Source organism: Scleropages formosus, chromosome 3, assembly GCF_900964775.1.
Source record: "Scleropages formosus chromosome 3, fSclFor1.1, whole genome shotgun sequence".
NCBI lineage: Eukaryota > Metazoa > Chordata > Actinopteri > Osteoglossiformes > Osteoglossidae > Scleropages > Scleropages formosus.
Window position 1 is genome coordinate 38,000,108 of NC_041808.1, and position 22,664 is coordinate 38,022,771.

Here is a 22,664-nt window from a genome sequence, read left to right on the forward strand (position 1 = left end):
GGCAAACCATCCGGCGACTCGGAAGGGGGAAGCGGTGTTCCGCCAACACTGTCTACAGTGGAAGTGGTGCGCTGCTGACCTCAACTGAGGATGTCCTCGGGCGGTGGAAGGAGTACTTTGAGGATCTCCTCAATCCCTCCGACACGCCTTCCGTAGAGGAAGCTGAGGCCGGGGACTCAGAGGGGGACTCGTCCATCACCCTGGCTGAAGTTGCTGAGGTAGTCAAAAAACTCCTCGGTGGCAAGGCTCCGGGGGTGGATGAGATCCGCCCCGAGTTTCTCAAGTCTCTGGATGTTGTGGGGCTGTCTTGGCTGACACGCCTCTGCAGCATTGCGTGGAGCTCGGGAACGGTGCCTCTGGACTGGCAGACCGGGGTGGTGGTCCCTCTTTTTAAGAAGGGGGACCGGAGATCGTGTTCCAACTATAGGGGGATCACACTCCTTAGCCTCCCTGGGAAAGTCTATGCCGGAGTACTGGAGAGGAGAATCCGACCAATAGTCGAACCTTGGATTCAGGAGGAGCAATGCGGTTTTCGCCCTGGCCATGGAACACTGGACCAGCTCTATACCCTCACTAGGGTGCTGGAGGGTTCATGGGAGTTTGCCCAACCAGTCCATATGTGTTTTGTGGACCTGGAGAAGGCATTCGACTGTGTCCTCGTGGCATCCTGTGGGAGGTACTTCAGGATTATGGGGTTCAGGGCTCGCTGCTACGGGCTGTTCGTTCCCTGTATGACCGGAGCAGGAGCTTGGTTCGCATTGCCGGCAGTAAGTCAGACCTGTTCCCGGCGCATGTTGGACTCCGCCAGGGCTGCCCTTTGTCACCGATTCTGTTCATTATCTTCATGGACAGAATTTCTAGGCGCAGCCAGGGAACAGAGGGTGTCTGTTTTGGTGGCCGCGAGATCTCGTCTCTGCCTTTTGCGGACGATGTGATCCTGTTGGCTTCATTGAATCAAGACTTACAGCGTGCACTGGAGAGGTTTGCAGCCGAGTGCGAAGCGGCGGGGATGAGAATCAGCACCTCCAAATCCGAGGCCATGGTTCTCAGTCGGAAAAAGGTGGATTGCCCCCTCCGGGTTAGGGGGGAGTTGCTCCCTCAAGTGGAGGAGTTTAAGTATCTCGGGGTCTTGTTCACGAGTGAGGGAAAAAATGGAGCGGCAGGTTGACAGATGGATCGGTGCGGTATCTGCAGTAATGCGGTCATTGTACCGGTTTGTTGTGGTGAAGAGGGAGCTGAGTCGTAAGGTGAAGCTCTCAATTTACCGGTCGACCTACGTTCCTACCCTCACCTATGGTCATGAACTCTGGATCGTGACCGAAAGAATGAGATCGCGGATACAAGTGGCAGAAATGAGTTTCTTCCGCAGAGTGGCTGGGCGCACCCTTAGGGATAGGGTGAGGAGCTCAGTCACCCGGGAGGAGCTCGGAGTAGAGCCGCTGCTCCTCCGCATCGAGAGGAGCCAGTTGAGGTGGCTCGGGCATCTGTTCCGGATGCCTCCTGGACGCCTCCCTGGGGAGGTGTTCCGGGCTTGTCCCACTGGGAGGAGGCCTCGGGGCAGACCAAGGACACGTTGGAGAGACTACGTCTCCCAGCTGGCCTGGGAACGCCTTGGGGTTCCCTCAGAGGAGCTGGAGGAGGTGTGCGGGGAGACGGAAATCTGGGGGGCTCTGCTCGGACTACTGCCCCCGCGACCCGGCCCCGGATAAAAGCAGAGGAAGATGGATGGATGGATGGTATGCCTTACTATTCGTTGCAGAGTCACTGTGGTGGAAAGTCCTAACACATCTCTGCTCTTGTCAATCCCTGTCAAATATCAGGACCTAGCACAGGTGTTCAGCAAGGTTCAGGTGTCTGAATCCCTCACCCCATCAGCTTTGGGACTGCACAGTTGATCTATTGCCAGGCACCACATCCTCAAGGGGTAAGGTGTATCTTCTCTCAAAACCCAAGAAGGAAACTATAGAAGCTTATGTGGCTGAAGCTTTAGAACTGGCATCTATTCTGCCATCCACTTCCTCTGCATCTGCAGGTTTCTTCTTTGTCAAGAAGAAGGCCTTGTACTGATTACTGAGACGTGAATGAGATTTCTGTAAGTACCCAGATCCCTTTCCACTGATCACCTTGGCCCTTGAACAGCTTAATGGAGCAAAGATATTTAAAAGACCTTATAACCTCATCCGAATTAGGGAGAGGGTTGAATAGAAGATCGCCTTTAGCACCACTCTGAGACACTATGAATATCTCGTTATGCCTTTTGGCCTGTCTAATGCATCTTCTGTATTTCAGGCTTTTGTGAACAAGGTACTTGAATGAGGATATAATTAATAAATATCTTTTAGTGTACCTTTAGTGACATTCTTGGCTTCTGCAGTTCCTATGAAAAGCATGTCAGAGAAGTCTTGATGTTATTGGATAATCAAATGTTTGTCAAAGGTGAGAAATACCAATTTCATCATGACAGGGTTATGCTCTTGGGACCTCAGGAGGTTTACACACACACACACACACACACACACACACACACACACACACACACACACAGTCTGAAACTGCTTGTCCCAACAATCTGGAGCCTAACCAGCGAAACAGGGTGCAGGGCTGGAGGGGGATATACCCAGGACAGGACATCAGTTCTCCAGGCACCCCAAGCAGGACTTGAACCCCGGACCCAGCTAAACCCACTTCTCTACCATACCCCCTCATGGGGTTTAGATGTGTAGCCCTGTAGCGCTACTGGTTGCGTGTTTAATTTTGAAGGTTTAAATAAAGCTTCATCAATTGGATTCCTAGTTTGGTTGAAGCCCTACCACCATATGTTGGAACAGGTGCAACCTACACGTTGTGCTAGTTCTGCACGCACTGTGAGTTGAGTGGGGGGTTTGGTTTGGTGCCGAACCAATGAGAGAACAGGGGGATGGAACGAAGGGAAAAAGTTTCAAGACTTTTCTAGAAGGGTCGAAGGAGAGTGTGAGATTGAGGTGGTCGAGAGAGAGCTGTAGAGTGTGGGTCGTGATATTTTTTTGGTTGCTGGATGAGTAAACAAAGAGAAAATATCATCTTGCGTGGATTGTGTAGGCGAGTTTTAGTTTCTGTGGTGTCCTCGTGGTCCGACGAGACGTCCAGTTAAAACAAGTTTTCAGCCGTCTTGTCGAACTGCTACGCCGGTGTGACGGAGGAGGACTGAGGAGAACCCGATAGCGCTTCGTGCTACCAGTAATGCGCGAAGTTCCTCGGGCATCGCTGGAGTTTTCATCTGCCCCCGAACGCGAGTGGACGGGGGATGAGGTAAACTGCGGGTTTTTTTTCCCCTTTGCTTTGCTCGTAAGAGTGAAGCGACCCATAATTTTGGGTCTCAACGACGCACACGAGCTGCGCCCAGGCCTGCAACGAGGCCCGAGGGGGTTTTTACGTGTGTTAAATACTCCGGAGTATTCGAGGCATTATTATTGATATTCATTGTGTGCATGCAAGAAAAGAAGGTTAAGAAACTTCTAGTCTGTTGTGCGTCGAAGTGTGTAGCACCGAGGTTATTCGTTGTAAGATATTATTATATTTGAGTGTACATTGTTGCATTCGTTTTGTGTTGGGATTTTCAATTTGGGGTTACTAACTTTGAATATTTCTTTGGGTCTTATGGGGGTTCGGAGAATTTATTAAATTTGTTCTTGTGGAAATACTTGAGTTGGGACATTCATTGATTGGAATACAACCCAGGGCACCACTCTCATAATTAGGCAAAATGGAGGGTGGCGCTACAGATGGATTCAAAAAAGGTGTATGCTGTGGTTTCTGGGCCTCAGCTGAGGTCTGTGGGGAAAAAAATGAAGAGGATTTTGGGGTTGTCCCGGTTTTTATAGATGACTTATCAGAGGTTTTAGCAGCATTATGGCATCATTGTCTTGGGGGGGTCCAACATGGCTGACCTGGAATCCAAAAGCATTGATTGCAAATCTTTGAGGAGCTGGAGGATCATCTCACCACAGCCCCTATTTTAACACATCTAGATCCTTCATTGCCTTTTGTGGTTAAGGTGGATGCATCAAAGGTTGGGGAAGGGACTGTGTTGTCACAAAGGCAAGGATATCCCATTAAAATATATCCCTGTGCCTTCTTTTCACACAAGTTGTGTGCCTCCAAAAGTAATTCTGATGTCAGAAATGGAATTATTGGCAATTAGTCTTGCCTTGGAAGAATATGATGTATGGATGAGTGACCCATTGTAAGTAGTGTATCTAACAGTGTAAGTCACCTTGGTGAATAAGGTGTGTGGGCTGATAACACTATACATAATACAGAGTTCAGTGGAGGTGCTTTGGAGAAAAGCATCTGCTAAGTGAGTAAATGTAAATGTAAGAATAGTGGCACTGCTTGGAGGGTGCAACTGAACAAGTCGTAGCGTTGACTGAACAATACCCACAAAATGCCAAGAAGTTCAATTCCAGGCAAGTGCAATGGGCCTTGTTCTTTCCCACTGTAATTTTACATTCACATATTATCCAGGACTTAAGAATGGTGAAGCAGATGCTCTTTCCTGACTGTACAAGGTGTCCCCAAGTCTGCAGCCCACAGAGCCAATACTTCTTACCTCAGATCTCCTTGCCCCAATCAGGGCAGCCAAAGAAAAGGAACCAGGTCCCAGCAAGAAACCACAGGACATGGAGTGTATCCTTTCCATGGTTCGCTCACAGCTTCTGCACTGGCTACATGACTGCCTCAGTACAGGAAACCCATTAGTGCACAGAACATTGGGCCTGGTTTCTGAGAGATTTTGGTAGCCCACTCTTAACCAAAACGCTGAGGACTTTGTTGTAGCATGTACTACATGTGCCTAAGTGAAGGTCACACAGCAGTTGCTAGCTGGGCTCCTAGAACCCCTACCAGTCCTTAGTTCACATCCGGGGTCTGGAAAGCATTTTGTTCTTGTCCTGGGGTATTTCTTAGCCTTACCTCAGGGTATCACCCTCAATTAAATGGATAAGTGGAGAGGCTAAACCAGGAGACTGAGTGGTTCCTACGCAGCTACTGTGCACAGAACCAGGTCAATTGGTACCACATGTGGGCAGAATATGCATGGAGCTCTCTGGTACACTCATCCACCAAATTGATTCTATTACAGAGTATACTTGGTTATCAGCCTCTTTTGTTGCCTTTCACTACATCACTTTTACAGCGCGCACACACACAGCAGTCTCCGATTGCACCACCTCCAACCAGGAGGTAGATGGCACCCCTGCTTATACTGTCAAGACTCTCCTGGATGCCAGACAACACAGGGATTACATGTATTACCTTGTGGACTGGGAATGGTAAGAGCTTGAAGAGCAGTATTGGGTCCTAGCAGATGATACCTTAGACCTGAGCCTCATTGAGGACTTCCACCAGGCACATCCTGACAGTCCTGCTCCCATGCTCAAGGGGGCTTTGTGATAGAGAGCAGGCAGAGCTGCTCGTACAGTATGGGGGTACTGTCATGATCCCTGTCGATCAGACTTGGGATGAACGTAGTGGGAATCTCCTTCAGAGCCACTTAGCCACATCTATACACTTGAACCCACTGAACATCAAATCCCCAGCATCATAAAAGGAGTGACTGAGAAACATGTACTTGCAGATTCCTGACTGGGTCTTTACTGCTTTTCCTGGTGATCTCATAGCAATTCTCATTCCATGTCTCCTCACATGCTTCTAAAGCCCTATTCACAGTGCTTGTGTTCTAGTCCAGAGTTGCAGTTCTGTCTGCATCAGTCCTTTATGCTCTTGTCCTGGTACCCATGTCTCTGACCAGTCCAAGTCACATTTCTGTGTACTCAGTTTCCCTTACAAGGACACTCAGTGCGTCTCTTCAGTCTGTGTTCCTCGTCTCACTTTGGCACTTTGTCTGTTTACACGATGCACTAAAATATATTCATTCTGCTTTTGAGAACATCACTCTTTTTGTCATGCACAGCAACACATGTCCATGTCTGCATTACCTCCGGATATGACACCCACGTACTGTATGTGTGTGTGTTTTTCCCAAAAAAGTTTTTCTGTTTTATTAGCAAACTTAGAATCGCTGTTTCCCAATTAATACTTTTACCATTAATACTAAGGGTTACTTTAAGCTTGCTTTGCAAGGTTTCTTCAGAATCCATTACCTTTGTAAGGCAGGGAAGGCTGTGCACTGGAACAGCTGATAGTGTAGTAGTTAGACCTGTTGCCTTTTGACCCAAAAGTTGCACGTTTGATCCCCACCTCCAGCTGTAGTACCCCTGAGCAAGGTTTTACCCTAAAATTGCTCCAGTAACATTACCCACCTGTATAAAAGGGTAAATAATTGTAGGTAGACTAACATTGTAAGCTACTTTGGAAGAAAAGCATCAGCTAAGTAAATAAAGGTGAACTTTTATGCTATGAGGTGCAAGCCTGGCACCACAGAGGATATGCTTTTACGCAGATGAGCCACACACCACAGGATCTACTGTGGTGTTGAGGATTGTATTCAAAAACATACGTTTAGCTGTACTATAAATGCCAGTTTGAATTCCATGGGGACAGCTGGTAGCATATTGGTTAGAGTTTCTGCCTTTGGATCCAAAGGCCAAAGGTTGCATCCCCACACCTCTGGCTATAGTACCCTTGAACAAGGTATTTAACCTAAAATTGCTCCAATAAATTTACCCAGCTGTAGAAATGGGTGAATAATTGTAAGCTTGTAACTGTAATAGTTGTAACCTTAATATTATAAGTCGCTTTGGAGAAAAGCATCAGCTAAATGAATAAGTATATGCGTATGTCCACATGTACTTTGTTGTCTTTATCACAGCCACTCACTTTTTGCACCTTGAACCCCATTCACTTTATCAATAAATTCAGTTGCCATCTCTAAATCATTGCTGATAGTAAGTAAAATTTCTGGACCTTCTGGTTTTATTTTCTGATCCCATGTCTTCGAAGAATAGGTAATTCTGCAATACACAATGCAAGGATCATCTGTGTCTACTATAATCTGGTCTTCATGAAACACCTGGTGGTTTGTTGATTGAATGACACTTGACAATGGGCTGTTATACAATCCTAGCAAATACTAATTGCTTCAAATAAAGAACATTAGCAAGTTTCTGATCATCTCAAGCCAAAGCTGCTTTCAGACATGTTCTTTTCCCCATAGGTGTTGTGGAAATGCAGTCGTGCAAAAACACAGAATGGCTGTTGCTATATATTAGCAACATATATATATATAATATAAGGGGGTGCGGTGGCGCAGTGGGTTGGACCGCAGTCCTGCTCTCCGGTAGGTCTGGGGTTCAAGTCCCGCTTGGGGTGCCTTGCGGCGGACTGGCGTCCCGTCCTGGGTGTGTCCCCTCCCCCTCCGGCCTTACGCCCTGTGTTACCGGGTAGGCTCCGGTTCCCCGTGACCCCGTCAGGGACATGCGGTTCTGAAAATGTGTGTGTGTGTGTGTGTGTGTGAGAAATTTTTATTTTGTTGTTGTTAATCTTTGTTTTTGAGTGTGGGGGATTTAGAGAATCCCCCGCACCACCTGTTCAGTGTACTCAAATTGAAGCATGGCCTCTACCAAAGTCTCCCGTGTTGTGTAAGGACAGAGGGAATTGGTGAACCTCCACTGCACTGCAATGTCTGTGGGTTGAACATGGCACTTTATTCTGCTGTCATGCTCAGTCATGCCAGGAGATGAGAACCATTAGCATTTATTCCATTATAGCAGGGGATGACCTGTGTTAAACTCAGGATTCCAAAAACAGCTTGGACCAATTGCAGAAGCAGAGAAAGTTAGCAATGGACCAGAACTTAAACAGTTGAAAAGCTAAATTCTGTGATGTACATTGTGTAATTTTTGTTTAATATGCAAACACAGTATAGTCAGATGCTGTAAAGTTAACGTTGAATCATTTGAGTCTTTATTTCGGCACAAGACCTGTTGTGGCCAGAAGCCCGTGATAGTTTGGTTGTTTCCCCTTATTCTGTCTGCCGCAGCCCAGGGGACGACTACAGCTACCAAACCCAAGATCACTTTGGATCCACACATTCGCCTCAAGTCAGAAAAACTGGACTTGGTGAGTCAGCACTAGACAGCAAAAATTGTACTAGAGTGATGTTCTTCACCTGTGAATTACCTCAGTAATCTACCAGGGAGTTTTTAGTTTTTTAAATAATTGTGACTTACAATTGATCAAAAAATATTATATGCACCCTGTGATGTAGGCCATTGCATATCTGGGGCTGGAGCTTACGGAAGAGAACAAGAGGAAGTTGAGACGGACCCTGACGACAGACTCCCAGGGAACAGTGTCCTATGGAGGTGACTTTATATTTCTGTTCTAGAGAGTGAGAGGGCAGCAACATGAGTTTCAGAATTAAAACAAGCCCTCAAAGTCCAGTGTATAGACACACTATGAAGGCATATGTCATTAAGATCAAAAGGGACCGAATATGTACAACATTTGGATGATGTGTGGAAATTACACCAACCCACAATTTACGCACATATATATTTGCTACCTAATCCAAAGATGGGATGTTCAATTAATGGTGATGTGGCAAATTAAAGAATTTTATGGAAATATTAAAAAATCCCACTAAATTGCAGAGGTAGTACATATTAAAAATAGGAAAACCATTATCCATATGCCTCAAGTACTGTTTGTGGCCACCAGTTGTGGACTGTACCCAGTCAAGTTATCAGTTATGATCACTCACAAAATGAGCCACTTCATATTTGTATGTACTGGATCTGGTGAGCTACATCTTATAGCCACTAGTCAGCTAGTGCTTGTATAAGTTTGGATGTCTGCCATTTACCAAAAGTCTTTGTAATCATGTCTTGTTAAATGGGGAACCTTAGTGGAACTCTTTCTCAGCTTATAAAATCCTTTTCTGATATATTATCCCAGTAACGTTATTAACACATATACAAGATTGCTGTGCCTCCATCTCGACACTTTATTATTGTACGATAGACACTAGATACTCATTGCTGCAGTTTTTCACTTTATATATGGCTTTGTTAAAGCAACAGTTTTAACATGTAACAACCTTTTCATTCAGTACTGAAACTGCTCTTTGTATTTGCTGTACCCATTGCGATGTTTGTCTCTGTTCTGTTTTAGTACAGTTAATGAACCGGCATGTTCAACCTGAAGAAAAGTATCTGCAAAATGAGAAAAAATAAATGTAAAATGTAAATGTTAATTTCAGTTTTTCCATTCCAAGTTTTGGTGTCTTTGTGAACTTGATGAATTTTCTTTGGCATAAAGAGCAACCTGTTTTTTGCAAATGGGCCAGAGTTTGAAGAAGCCACCCGAGATATATTTCAAGACAAACTGGATGAAGCGGGACTAGCAGAAGGACCTTTCATGTTCTCCTATCATGAAGCAGCCAGCTTGATGGACACATCTGCCTTCCACTCTCCTGTATGTTCCTCTGAGTGTTCTAAAAAAGTGTTAAAAATTTAAAAACCATGGTGTAGTTACACTGAGACACTTGTAAAACTAGCAAGTCTCTGTAGAATCTCTTGTGCAAAGCAGACTATTAACTGAGCTTTCTTCATTTTGAGTATTACTGATAAAACAGGGATTTCATCTCTATGGAAATATTCATTGAATTACAAGGGGATTATGAAAGCAGGTTTTTAAGTGCAGCCATTCCCCGACATACATCCAAGTTCTGTTCTCACCAACCTGTCGGATCTGGAAATGGACGTATGTTAGCATGGCATGTAGAAGTCGTATACTTGTACAACATTCTTTTATCCTACTCAGTTTCTATATGATTATCTTGTTTTTATTAGCCAGTTTTATTAATTGTCATTTTATATGATTCAGTATATTTTTTTCACCTTTTATGTACGATTCTTTAGTTCATATTTCATTATTTTTATTTTTTGTTATACAGGTTCATGTTGTCGTTTTTGTTTAACCAGTTTTATGAATTGACATGTTTTTAAATCACTCTATTTTTTTAAAAGTAGAATTTTTGGTTTATTTTTTACCTTCTTAGTCTTTTATGATTTCACCAAACATAGTACAGTAGATAGGGGGTGCGGTGGCGCAGTGGGTTGGGCCGCAGTCCTGCTGTCCGGTGGGTCTGGGGTTCGAGTCCTGCTTGGGGTACCTTGCGACGGACTGGCGTCCCGTCCTGGGTGTGTCCCCTCCCCCTCCGGCCTTACGCCCTGTGTTGCCGGGTAGGCTCCGTGACCCCGTATGGGACGAGCGGTTCTGAAAGTGTGTGTGTGTGTGTGTGTGTGTGTGTGTGTGTGTGTAGTACAGTAGTATATTTATCATTCTTTAGTTTCTGTTTCGTGGGGGGCGTGGTGGCACAGCAGGCTTGGCCGGGGCCTGCTCTGTGGTGGGCCTGGAGTTTGAGCCCTGCTTCGGGTGCCCTGTAGTGGACTAGTGTTCCCTCCAGGTTGTGTCCCTTGCGCCCTGTGTTGCTGGTTTAGGCTCCAGCTCACCATGACCCTGCTTGGGACAAGCTGTTGTAGACATTGTGTGCGTATTTCCTGTTTTAAAATTTTTAAAATACCATTCTTTAGTTTCTATTTTATAATTTTAAAGTATTACCGTAAACTTCATACTTGCCGAACCTTTCACTGCTTCCTATATTTTTTCTTTGTCCTTTAAAATATTGGAGACCATCAAATGGGACAACTGTAGATCACATGCAATCACATTAACTTTTTTCCTCCTTCATATTTGGTTGATTACCCTAATTTTCAATTCCAGATTGAGTGTTTTCCTGTGCTTCTTGCCAGATCCATCAGCAGGGGATGGGTTTTTCCTCTTGTTCATTATCTTCTTTGGAGTTTAATATAGTAATGGTTTAATCCAGCACAAAATTTTATTAGATTTCCTTGAATAACACACATTTACCAAGTGGCAACTGTGAGTGAGACCTGAGAGAGATGCTGTGAAATACACAGTGCTGGGGATATCGTCTGATGGTCACTATCATACGCATGCAGCCATTAGCACTGGTGGACATACAAGATCATCGTACACACACAGCTGTTAGCACTGGTGGACGTAGGACCAAGCATACTTTTTATATTTACATATATTTTTTTCTTTATTTTTTTAAATTTATGCAGTATTTTTTTGGTTCTTTGTATAGATGGTCGTAAGTTGCATAGGTTTTAAGTATGGGAGAGGCTGTACTGAAACCTTCAATGTCCATTATGTCTGTATCATGCCCACAAAAAGAACTGTTTTTCTTTCTCCATTATATCTTGTAGAGGTATTTAAAGCTAATAATCACAGACACAGGAGCAATATAAAAAGGTATTTTGCCTCTGTGTGTGTAGTGATTGAAGGGTGATTATATATGTCCTTTCCTTGCCTGGTTCTGCGCCATACTGGCTGCAGACATACGAGTTGGAGCACAGCTACACCACAGAGGAGCTGGAGCAGTATCACATGGACACTGTGCAGATGCAGCACCAGATGAAGCAATTAACGGTAACAGAAGTTTGGAATCCCTGCTGAAAACCACATACTTTGGACAACTGCCTCTCAACTTAATTCTTCATAGAATTTTAAATTCTGTTTGTGAGACAGGAGACACATACCAATGTAGTGCTGAGTGTGGAAGGAATGACAATGAGTTCCAGGAGCTACTGTTGTACATTTAAAATGTTCTAGAGCAGGACTTCACTGTTGAATGATTGTCATGCTCCTCCAATATGTTCTGAACAATAATAACAGTATTGTACAGGTACTAAAACTAGCTACTGGACACTAAGGATAAAAAAGGGAAACTCACTGAAAAACTTAATCAGCCTATTTGTACATGTATCTGTGGCCAGGATCTACTGTAGAGAGCACAACTTTGAACATATCATGTGATTTTAAGTCATCTACGGTGTAGTCAGTGTAGTGAGTTGTTCATGCAAAAAATAATGAATATACCTGTGCCATATTAAGAGGTCTTTATTTTTACACATTAATTGGTAGCCCTCTACTATATATACTGTAAATGTAATGTGAAAATTTTAATCACTATAACAACTTCTAAAACCTTGACATGGGCTAAAAATATGTAGTACTATTAACCTCAGTATCTTCACTTGAATTTTCAAATTGATTCCAGCCAGTAAAATATCACAATACTTCCTTAGTTCAATTCCTTTAAAAACTGAAAATGGCTGGCTGGAAAGAAAAAAAATTAAAAAAAAAAAAAAAAAAAGAAACATTCAGGGTTTATACTATCTCAGAGAAATAGACCAAAGCATTGTATTGATTAGGAAGCACACCATACATATTTTGCTTTAATATTGTGTTTTTTTGGTGGTGAACATTAAGATAATACTTGCAGAATTATTTTATTCTTTTTTTTAATTCAAATTAGCTTATGGCCAATGGACAAAAAATAAACAGAAAAATAAGAAAAATTATTAATACTAAGTAAGCAGTAACAATAATTAATAATTCTTGATTTGGTTGTCTCATTTTGTGGTGTGTCCCTGATCTTAAGTTCATAAATAATTTAACTAAAACCTCCTTTACATTGATTTTTTTTTTTTGTCACATTTTCCCAGATGTTATTGAAGGACATGGAAGACAGCAAGAAAGCTCTAGAAGAAGAGTTTCAGAAGACTACAGAGGTAAGACTTCAGAATTATGCAGTCTTGTTATCAGAATGTTTAGCTGTGTAATATTTTGTAAAGTTTTAAACGGTGCTTTTAACTTTATGTATACCACTCTTCTATACATGGTTCCTCAGAGCACCTCAAGTAGCATACTGAGACATGCAAGTAGCATCTTTAATGCAAAACAAAGTTAAACTCAGTACCCACTCTTTCTGGGCATGTTAATATTACACAGTTATAGGAATAGATGTTTTTTAAACATTTCCTTGGTCAATCAGATGGTTGTCCATACTGCACTGTATGATCAGCAGGTCACTTTCAGTGGGTCACACACCACAAAAGAGAGCTAGTAACATAGTGGTGAGCACTGCTACTTTTGGGTTCAAAGGCTGGTGGTTCAAATCACACCTCCAGCGGTAGTTTCCTTCAGTATTTGCACACAATTCACAAACTCCATTTCCAGAAAAGTTGGGACACTTTCTAAAAATGCAACAAAAACTAAAAACTGTAATCTGTTCATTCACTTAAACCTTTATTTAACAAACAAAAGGACAAAGAAAAGATTTTCAGTGTTTTCACTGATGAACTTAGTTCTATTTGTTAAATATAAACAAATTTAGAAATTGATGCCTGCAGCACAGTCAAAAAAAGTTGGGACAGAGGCATGTTTACCTCTGGGTCACATCACCTTTTCTTTTAATTACACATTGTAATCGTTTGGGAACTGAAGAAATCAATTGTTGCAGTTTTTCCAAGTGGAATTTTTGCCCATTCTTGCTGTATGCAAGACTTGAGCTGCTCAACAGTCCGTGGTTGCCATTGTCCGATTCTCCTCTTCATGATGCACCATACATTTTCAATAGGAGACAGATCTGGACTGCAGACAGGCCAGTCAAGCACACGCGCACTATGCCTCCGAAGCCACGCTGCTGTAACTCGTGCTGAATGAGGCCTGGCATTTTCCTGCTGAAATAGACATGGAGTTCCTGGGAAAAGATGTCGCCTTGACGGGAGCATATGTCTCTCCAAAATTCCAATAAAAGCCTCCTCATCAATGGTATCTTCACATATATGCAGATCACCCATGCCGTGGGCACCGATGCACCCCCATACCATCACAGAGGCTGGTTTTTTCACTTTTCGTTGGTAAGTCTTTTTCATCTTCGGCACGTAGAATCCAATGTCCATTTTTCCCCAAAAACAAGCCGAAATGTAGACTCGGCTGACCACAGAACACGTTTCCACTGTCTTTTGGTCCATCTAAGATGACTTCTGGCCCAGAGAACTCAGCTGTGTTTGTGCACAAAATTAATAAATGGCTTCCTCTTTGCATAATACAATTTCAAGTTGCATTTCTTGATGCAGCAGCAGACTGTGTTGAGTGACAAATGATTTTTCAAAGTACTCCTGAGCCCATGTGGCTATGTCCATCATGGTAGCATGGTGCTTTCTCAAACAATACCACCTGAGTGCTTGATGGTTACATGCATTCAACAGCAGTTTCCGCCCTTGGCCTTTACGCACCGAGATTTTCCCTGACTCCCTGGATCTTTTCATGATATTATGAACTATAGATGGTGAAATACCTAAATTCTTTGCAATCTTGCACTGAGAAACTCTCTTTGAACTGACTGACCATTCTCTCACGAAGTTTAGCACAAAGTGGTGAACCACGACCCCCACTTGCTTGCAAAGACTAAGTGTTTGGTGGATGCTCCTTTTTTATTCAATCTTGATAACCTCACCTGTTACCGGTTAAACTGCTAACTGTGGAACCTTTCAGAACAGTGTTACTTGTAACCTTTTCAGTCTTGTTTTTGCCTCTGTCCAAACTTTTTTTGAGTGTGTTGCAGGCATCACATTCTGTTGTTTTTTAAATTTACAAAGTACAATTAGCTTTGTCACTGAAAACGCTGAAAATGTTTTCTCTGTACTTTTATCAGTTAAATAAAAGTTCAAGTGATTGAACAAATTACAGTTTTTAGTTTTTGTTGCATTTACAGAAAGTGTCCCAACTTTTCTGGAAATAGGGTTTGTATTTCTATGGAACGCTCTTCTCACACAGTCACACAAAGCACTGAACAAAGGGATAAGACAAAGAAACAAGATAGTTGACTGTATACTAGAGTACTGCATTATTTATGCAGCTATTAAAGCTGTAAGTTTGCCTATTGGCCACGGAGGAAAGGAACAAAAAGCTGCCAACTGGAATTCAAGGGAGAAAAAAAATCTTTTCTAAAATTTTGGATAAAAATGGTACATTAGAGATAGATCTATAATTACTTGGGTTATTACAATCAAGATCCGATTTCTTCAGCAGAGGTCTAATAAAGGCGACTTTAAAAGTGTTTGGAACACAGCCATTAAGTAATGTCATATTAAAAATATTGACAATAGGTTCCATAAGCAGGGGGCGCAGTGGGCTGGATTGGGTCCTGCTCTCCAGTGGGTCTGGGGTTCAAGTCCCGCTTGGGGTGCCTTGCGCCGGACTGACGTCCCACCCTGGGTGTGTCCCCTCCAGCCTTACGCCCTGTGTTGCCGGGTTAGGCTCCGGTTCCCCGCGACCCCGTATGGGACAAGCAGTTCAGAAAAAGTGTGTGTGTGTGTGTGTGTGTGTGTGTGTGTGTGTGTGTATTTGTTCAATAAGCAAGTTTCTTATAAGTCTAGTTTTTGGTAGAGCTGCAGAATCTAAGGCAAATTTGACAACAGAATTGTATTCAAAAGCCATTTGATGTATATCCGCGTTCATTCCAAAATCAGATTTGCTCATGTAATCAATAACTTTTGCAGTTGTAGTTTCATTAATATGTCATACGATTTTGGTTTTCCTGTTGTTAGACAACAGACAGTAGGGCACGACAGGCAGGTATATAACAAAGGTTAACAAGTAATGATCGGAAATAACATGAACATCTACGCCGTAAGTTATGATGAGATCAAGCTTATGGTTATGGGAATGAGTAGGACTGTTAACAACTTGAGTAAATTGATGGAAATTAAGACATAAAACTATTACCAAGAGTATCCAATGACACATCTAGATGAATATTGAAATCAAAATTATTTTGTTATGAGTAATGGCGAAATCGGCTATAAAGTTCCTGAATTCGTCAATAAAAGAGGAGCACAGTCCAGGTGGATGGTAGATAAAAAAAAATATAATCATATTAGGTTTCGACTTCAAATCTAGTGGTAAAACTTCAAATGAGGCAAATTATCATGATTTCCAGGGGTTATTTGCAGTCCATTATTGAAAAGAACGCCAACTCCACCTCCATAATGAACAGGGTGAGACTTATGGAAGTAATTATATGTATCTGCAGCAGCTTCAATTAACAGAATTGTATCGGAATCACCAGGCCAGGTTTCAGTAAGAAAGATCAGATTTAGAACTTAGTATTAAACCATTTACCAAAGCAGCTGTAAGAGACGAGGCTGGAGACAAGAGGTGCAGTTCCCCATAGATGAAGGCCTTTATTTGCCCTTAGAGCAGGGATAAGGAAGTGGATGGAAATGGGGGACGAGGGAACAGGTAGGATGAGGTTTTGTGCGGGTTGGGGGGTTGGGAGAGTCGGGTCAGTCGGGACGCGGGCATCGTCTCTGGGGTCACGTTTGAGCTCGGGTTCGTTTCTGTCTCGTTCTCCTCCTTGGTCTCTTCTCTCTACTGCTGGGCACCGGGGAAGAAATAGGGAGTGTAATCAGCCCCAGTTGTTGGCTGCTTTGCCCCTGTCTCTACCCCCTCCCCAGGCTGCCTCGGCGTGCTACAGCAGCTTTACTTGTTAGTGAGCAAATATTTAACAGACAGCATTTTAGACCACTGTTTGGTGGCAGGGGTAAGTTGAGAGTATTTGTTTTAATATATCTTAGGTTACCTGTGCGAGCACTCCTATCAGTAAGTCTAGTTAAATGTCGTGGTCTCATAACAGTTTGTATTTTTAGCTCCCGTTACCGCTTTCATTTATAGTACTAAGGTTTCACTGGATACCTCACAAGAAATCTCATCACATAAGAACTGACTACTAGTACCAGAACGAGTAAGAAACTACTCAAAAGAGCTAAAGAGAGATGATCCATGGCTGAGTCAATCCTGGAGGCCAAGTTTCTGGGATAGTACAAAAGAACCCTTCCAGTTGGGGTGTACACTATCATTCCTGAAACACCCAGGCCTTTCCCAGAAATCATCCCAGTTATTAACAAATGATATGCAATTAGAGCAGCACCACATGTCCAAACACCTGTTAAAGAGCACCGGTCGACCGTAGACTATGCCCCCGATGAACAGTCTAGGAAAAGGACCAGACGCTATTAGATTTGTTCATTTAGCTGATGCTTTTCTCCAAAGTGGCTTACAGTGTTAAGATAGATACAATTGTTTACTCGTTTACTCATTGGTCTAGCAGGACCAGCAGATCCTGAGGGTTCGGAACTCAGAAACAGTTGCTTGATTCATCATAATCTAAATTTGGCTTATTGATTAATAGTTAAAAGCGGAGGAAGATGGATGGATGGATGGATGGTTAATAGTTTGACTACAGCTGTTTTTTAAGAGAAAGATCCTGAAGTTAAAACAAGAATTCTGACTGCTGGATTCCAAAAATTGTCAGTGAGTAATCAGGGCATGCAGGACATGGCATGATGACTGATTTGGTGTTTAAAGTGAAAAGCTGTTGTGAACAACAGCAGGAGTGAGACGTATTGAGCGCTTCTTTCATTGTAGCACACAATATCATCAGTCTATGCTAAGAAGATGACCTACTAATTAGTGTTCTTCCACTCTGTTCTATAATTTTTAACACAATTTGCAGAAGTGTGACGTAAAACCAAGAAAGAGTATTTGGCGCTCCTGACAGCCAAGTTTCAGCCCAGTTTTCACAGGGAATAGCCTATCCTGCACTTGTCTTGCCAGCATGAGTTAATTAGCTGTGCCTGAATGAAAATGAAGAAGGATGAATACTTTCAGGAGTTCTATAAAATAACACTATTTACTCACTTACTGTCAGTAACCGCTCGTTGCTCTCCAGAGTTGAGATGGTCCGAAGCCTATCTTGGATACACAGGGCAGTAGGTAAAGTAGGGTATACTCTGAATGGGATAACTTTATATAGCTATCATTTGTACCTCAAAAGTCTCAAATTCAAGAAGCTTGAATCCCTTTGTATATTTTCATAAAAAATCTATAAATTTTTCATGTGGGTTTTCGTCATGGATTTCTTCTGGGTACTCCAGTTTCCTCCTACAGTCTGAAGACATGCAGTTCAGGTAGATTGGTGATGTTAAATGGCACATAGTGTGTGAATGGGTGAGTGACTTTGTACATGTGTGGCTACCATAAAATTGACTGGCATCCCGTCCAGGGTGTACCCCCTCAGCCTTGTACCCAATGCTTCCGATATAGGCTCCAGTTCACCCTGACCCTGCTCAGGACAAGCAAATATTGAAATTGGGTGGATGAATGAAGCCTTTAGACAAAGCGGCAATAAGCACTGTCATATTTGAAGATCTAAGCCAAGGTTCTCTAAGCAGAGGTCCGATCAGCGGTCCAATCAAAGTTAACAAACTCAGTCATACTTTGCAATTTTTACAGAATATAATCAAAGCTGATGGGTCACATGTAAGCTTTCCAGTACTAAAAGTGTGCAATATTGCCTTGAAGTCCAATTTTGTAAGGTTATGAACAGTGTATAACTGATTATCTGTACAGATTCTTAATGACATGCAAATTAAAGAATTCATGTGAGCAAGTACAATACCATCCCCTACAGAAGGCCAAAGCAACATTTGCTGAAAACCGGACACTAAAGAACAGACTCCAGGAGGCAGAGACAGTGCAACAGGAAACATGTGGTGCTGAGCAGGACTATGAAGAGGTTATCCAGCTGCTGGAGGCTGAGATCAGGGATCTGAAGAATGAGCTGGCCACTTGGAAGCAGGCCAAGAGCTTGGAGCCCACCAAGGCAGGACAGGCTATTGAGCCCTCTGAACTCTTCTGTTTTCATGGCCTTCTCTCTCTTCTGTCTCTCCTTCCCTTTCAGTTTCCTACTTTCCAATTGTACTCTTGTTAGTTTGATAAATTGTCATTTACATGCCAGAGGACGACAATTTCCCACAACGTATCTGTGCTGGTTTGTACCTGTGTTTGTGGTGTTAGTTACGCAGTATAGGTATGGCGGTGTTACTGGTTTGCTAATGCGATGTACATTTTGGCCAGGAGGATGTCATGGAACTGAGCAGAAGGCTGGCTGTGATTGACTGCCAGTTGCGGAAGTCCGAACTCAGCAGAAAACATTTGGAAATTTCCAACAAAAAACTGCTGGGATTTGCCCAGGTAATCATCCCTGTGAGGCTGCAGACTGTGACACAGTGCCAGTGGAGTCCAGATGGGCTTCTGCTCTTTACAATTAGAGGCAAAGGAAAGCAGAGACAATTACTTATGGTGGTAACTGTTCTATAAATATTTTTTTTACCTGAACTGTGTTAAACTTGATTTTATTCATTATGACCAAACGCATGCTGTGTCACACTGCCATCTTGTGGTTGGAAACACTTAACAGTACAGATGGTCCCCGATTTATGATGGAGTTACGTTTCGTGAAACCTATTGTAAGTCTAAAATATCGTAAGTCGAAAATGTATTTAATGCACAATTCTGCGTGACAGACTGGGAAATGCAGATTGCTGTCACTGCTCAGCATCGCGAGAGAGTATCGCTCTACATATCACTTGCCCAGGAAAAAATCAAAATTCAAAATTTGAAGTACAGTTTCTACTGAATGTCTATCGCCAGCTCACCATCATAAAGTCGAAAAAATCGTAAGTCAAACCATCATAAATCGGGGACCACCTGCAACGTGTAACATGATGAAGAGGCTGCCACACACAGCAAGAAGTCCTGTTTTGGAAGCAGTTTGGAAATCTAGCGATCCACTTGTTTCTAATTTATGTATTGGATGTGTTTTTTTCTGCAGAATGTTCACAAAGTGTTAACATGTACCAGTTTATTTGGGACAGACTCTGGGTGAGTAATGAACATTTAAATTTGCATTTGTTTCGTGGTTTTCCTGTTAAAGGGGATGTAAGAAGGATGGAAAACTACTTGTTTTAATGTGTGGTGTGTGTGTGTGTGTGTGTGTGTTTCAGAAGCACTAGGATGACGCCAGGTGAAGACAGCCCTGATTTCCTGTCTCCTATCCTGGACCCAGCTGCCCAGTTAGCTGCTGAAGCAAAGGAACTAGTGGAAGGAGTGAGGACCCTCAACATCAAAGACTGTGAGTGTAAGATGGCAAAGGACAAATGATGTAACTTGCAAGAGAATCTTAACAATGAATATAGACAGACCTATGTGTATTGTAGTTCCTTGTTTCTTTGTTCTGATGTACTTGTCTTGCCTGATGCCTGTGAAAGTGCTTTGTCACTGCATGAGAAGAACACTCTATAAAAACAAATTGAACTGAATTGAATAGTTTGCCTTAAGAGGTCTGATAATTATTTTCCACTTACATATATAATGAAATATCTCCATGATGCGATGTGTGATTCTTTTTGAATAAATGACAATGTCTGCTAGACACTACTGACTAGCGTAATGCAAATGCTTTTACAGAGCTATAAGTATGCTTATTGGCCTTGGAGAAAAGGAATAAAAACTCCTAACTGAAAGTCGAGAGAGAAAAAAACCTCTGGGTGTCCAAGTACCACTGGTTGCCCACCCCTCATGGGCATTCTAGATTAAACTTCTAAGTCAGTTTACAGGTAATAACAACAGTGTTGCTGTATGGTAGCTTGATTTTCCAGTTCAGTAAGGCATGTCTCATTCATCATGGCGGTTGCTCATCATCTTCAGTCAACATGGGGTGCTTGAGCAACGGCCAGGCAGCCTCCTTAGATCTTATTGTAGGGAGACAATGTTCAAAAAGAAGAAATTGTTAGTAACATAACTTCATGAAATAAGTTAAATACGTTTTGACAGAAAGGTAGGAAAAACTGAAATACAGCTAAGTGGAATTAAATTTCGTGGTGATATGCCCGAGTGAGCATATAAGTCTTTAGTCTGGAGTCTGGTAAATCAACGTTACAGTTTTTAATTATGTGTGTATACATTATATAAGTCTTCAAAGTCATATGGTCCTTTTTTTATGCAGGAATGAGCAGAGTACATCTAGATTTATAATTTCATGTTTTCAAAATGAGTCAAAAAAAATTCCTAAATTATAAGCAAAATAAATGTAATTAAATGTGATATGCTGCATAATGATCATCACCTGTAGCAAAAGTAGTGTACTGAACTGTTGCTAAGCAGCTGCTGATTTACTGTTTTTGTATTTAGTTTTGTTATTAAAAATGAAATACAAATGAGTGATCATTTTAAGTGTCATGCAGTTGCCAACAATTCTATAGTTACATCTTTGGTTTTTCTTTTTTTTTTAGCCTTATCATTTGGCGTGGAGGAAGAAATGAGTTGTTGTCCATCAGGAGCAATAGATTTGGCAGAGTAAGTGTCTTAAAGTGTTTAAACTGCTTAGCATCCTTAAATTTACTTCTATGTGAAGAAAAAAAATCAGAATTTCATAAAGACGGGTCGTAAGGCATGCCAAGAGTTCAATGCTGTTCTTTACTTGAAATGTGCTAATCATGGTCTGCTGTCTTTATTGCAGTCGGACCCCTACTTAGGACCTTAATTGGGTCCGAGTTGGCTCACTACGTAAATTGTTAGCAAACTTTTGACGCACAGGGCTTCTATAATTCTGCTCTGTATTCTATTCTAATTCTAGATGGTGCTTATGGTGTAATGTGCGCAAGCGGAAATGACAGTTTTAGACTAAGTGGCTACTTGCACAAGCACTGTATCTGTGTCGCTCTGTGTGTTGGTGAAATGCAGTTTTGAGACTTTTGAGTCGTACATCCCTTTGGAGAAAAGTGTCTTTTAAATGAATGAATGTAAATGTCAGTAATGTGGCAGTACTGTCTGTCTCTGTCTCTCCTATTGAGCAGCTCACAGAGACCATGCCAGCAAACATATGCCTTTGAATCTTGAGCTCCCACTTTGTGACCCGTTATAAGAAAGTAAGAACAATAAAGATCCTGGCCAGAGCTAAAACAAGGAACATAAGGCATCCAGTTATTATTCATAGCTGCTGTCTGTCGGCAGATTGGGTGAAGCTTTGGCGTGCAGTTTAAATTTTGTACTTGCTCAGTTAATGGAAAAAAGTACAAGGTACTTCTCAAAAAAGGTCATAACGGCTAAACGTTTGCTGGTAGGGTAGCTAGGTAGGGGATTAACTGTACTTTGTGTGTGTGTTTGTGGTAAATATTCATTTGTGCTTCCATGCAGAGACTGTGAGCACTGTGACTGAAGTAATGTGTCAGTACTCTTAGCAGGTAAGGGTCCAGGCCTCTCAGTGCTGCAGTGCTCAGGTTATCCAAGATTGCAAGCAAACTGTCTATCGCTACATTACATACATTTACATTAACATTTACATTAATTTTTTTAGCAGAAACTTTTCTCCAAAGCAACTTCCAATGGATACAGTATAATGTTATCAGCCCACACACCTTATTCACCAAGGTGACTTAAACTGCTAGATACACTACTTACAATGGGTCACTCATTCACACATCTGTTGGTAATAGTATTTCATGCACAACATTATGAAAAATAGCACATTTGTAACACATTTTGGAATAAATTGTTACACTGTAAGGCACATTTTAAATTCTTGCATAAACTTTATGTCATGGTAGTTTAATTTTCAGTCTGTGATTTTGAAGGGTTTTGTATTTTTACTGGGAGAATAAGAAATAATGCTCTATGTACTTCCATAACTTAATCAGTTCAGTATTTGTTTGTTTTCCCTCAGTTCCTGAGGTCATGATGTCCTCCTCCTTGGTCCCCTGCCAAAGTAAAAAGCTCATATCTTGGACTTGGAGAAAAAAAAAAAAATAAAAATGTGACAGTAAAGTCATATTTAGAAACTGAGTACTCATTACAACAAAAAAGCAAAAAAATTCATTCATTCATTCACACTTTCTGAACCACTTGTCCCCTTCAGGGTCACGGGGAGCCAGAGCCTAACCTGGCAA

At 42.1% G+C, this 22,664-nt stretch overlaps 1 protein-coding gene across 1 annotated transcript in view; it reads left to right on the forward strand.

Annotated features, from left to right (window-relative positions):
- Positions 1–19,881, forward strand: part of LOC108929579 (syntaxin-binding protein 4) — a 61,620-nt gene extending 41,739 nt beyond the window's left edge. The window contains exons 12-21 of the mRNA XM_018744218.2: positions 1,845–1,850; positions 7,979–8,058; positions 8,207–8,303; positions 9,287–9,414; positions 11,365–11,457; positions 12,537–12,602; positions 18,350–18,541; positions 18,796–18,912; positions 19,553–19,602; positions 19,725–19,881. Of these exons, the coding sequence (XP_018599734.2) occupies positions 1,845–1,850; positions 7,979–8,058; positions 8,207–8,303; positions 9,287–9,414; positions 11,365–11,457; positions 12,537–12,602; positions 18,350–18,541; positions 18,796–18,912; positions 19,553–19,602; positions 19,725–19,881 (986 nt within the window). The remainder of the gene's footprint in view (positions 1–1,844; positions 1,851–7,978; positions 8,059–8,206; positions 8,304–9,286; positions 9,415–11,364; positions 11,458–12,536; positions 12,603–18,349; positions 18,542–18,795; positions 18,913–19,552; positions 19,603–19,724) is intronic.
- The last annotated feature ends 2,783 nt before the right edge of the window (positions 19,882–22,664 follow it).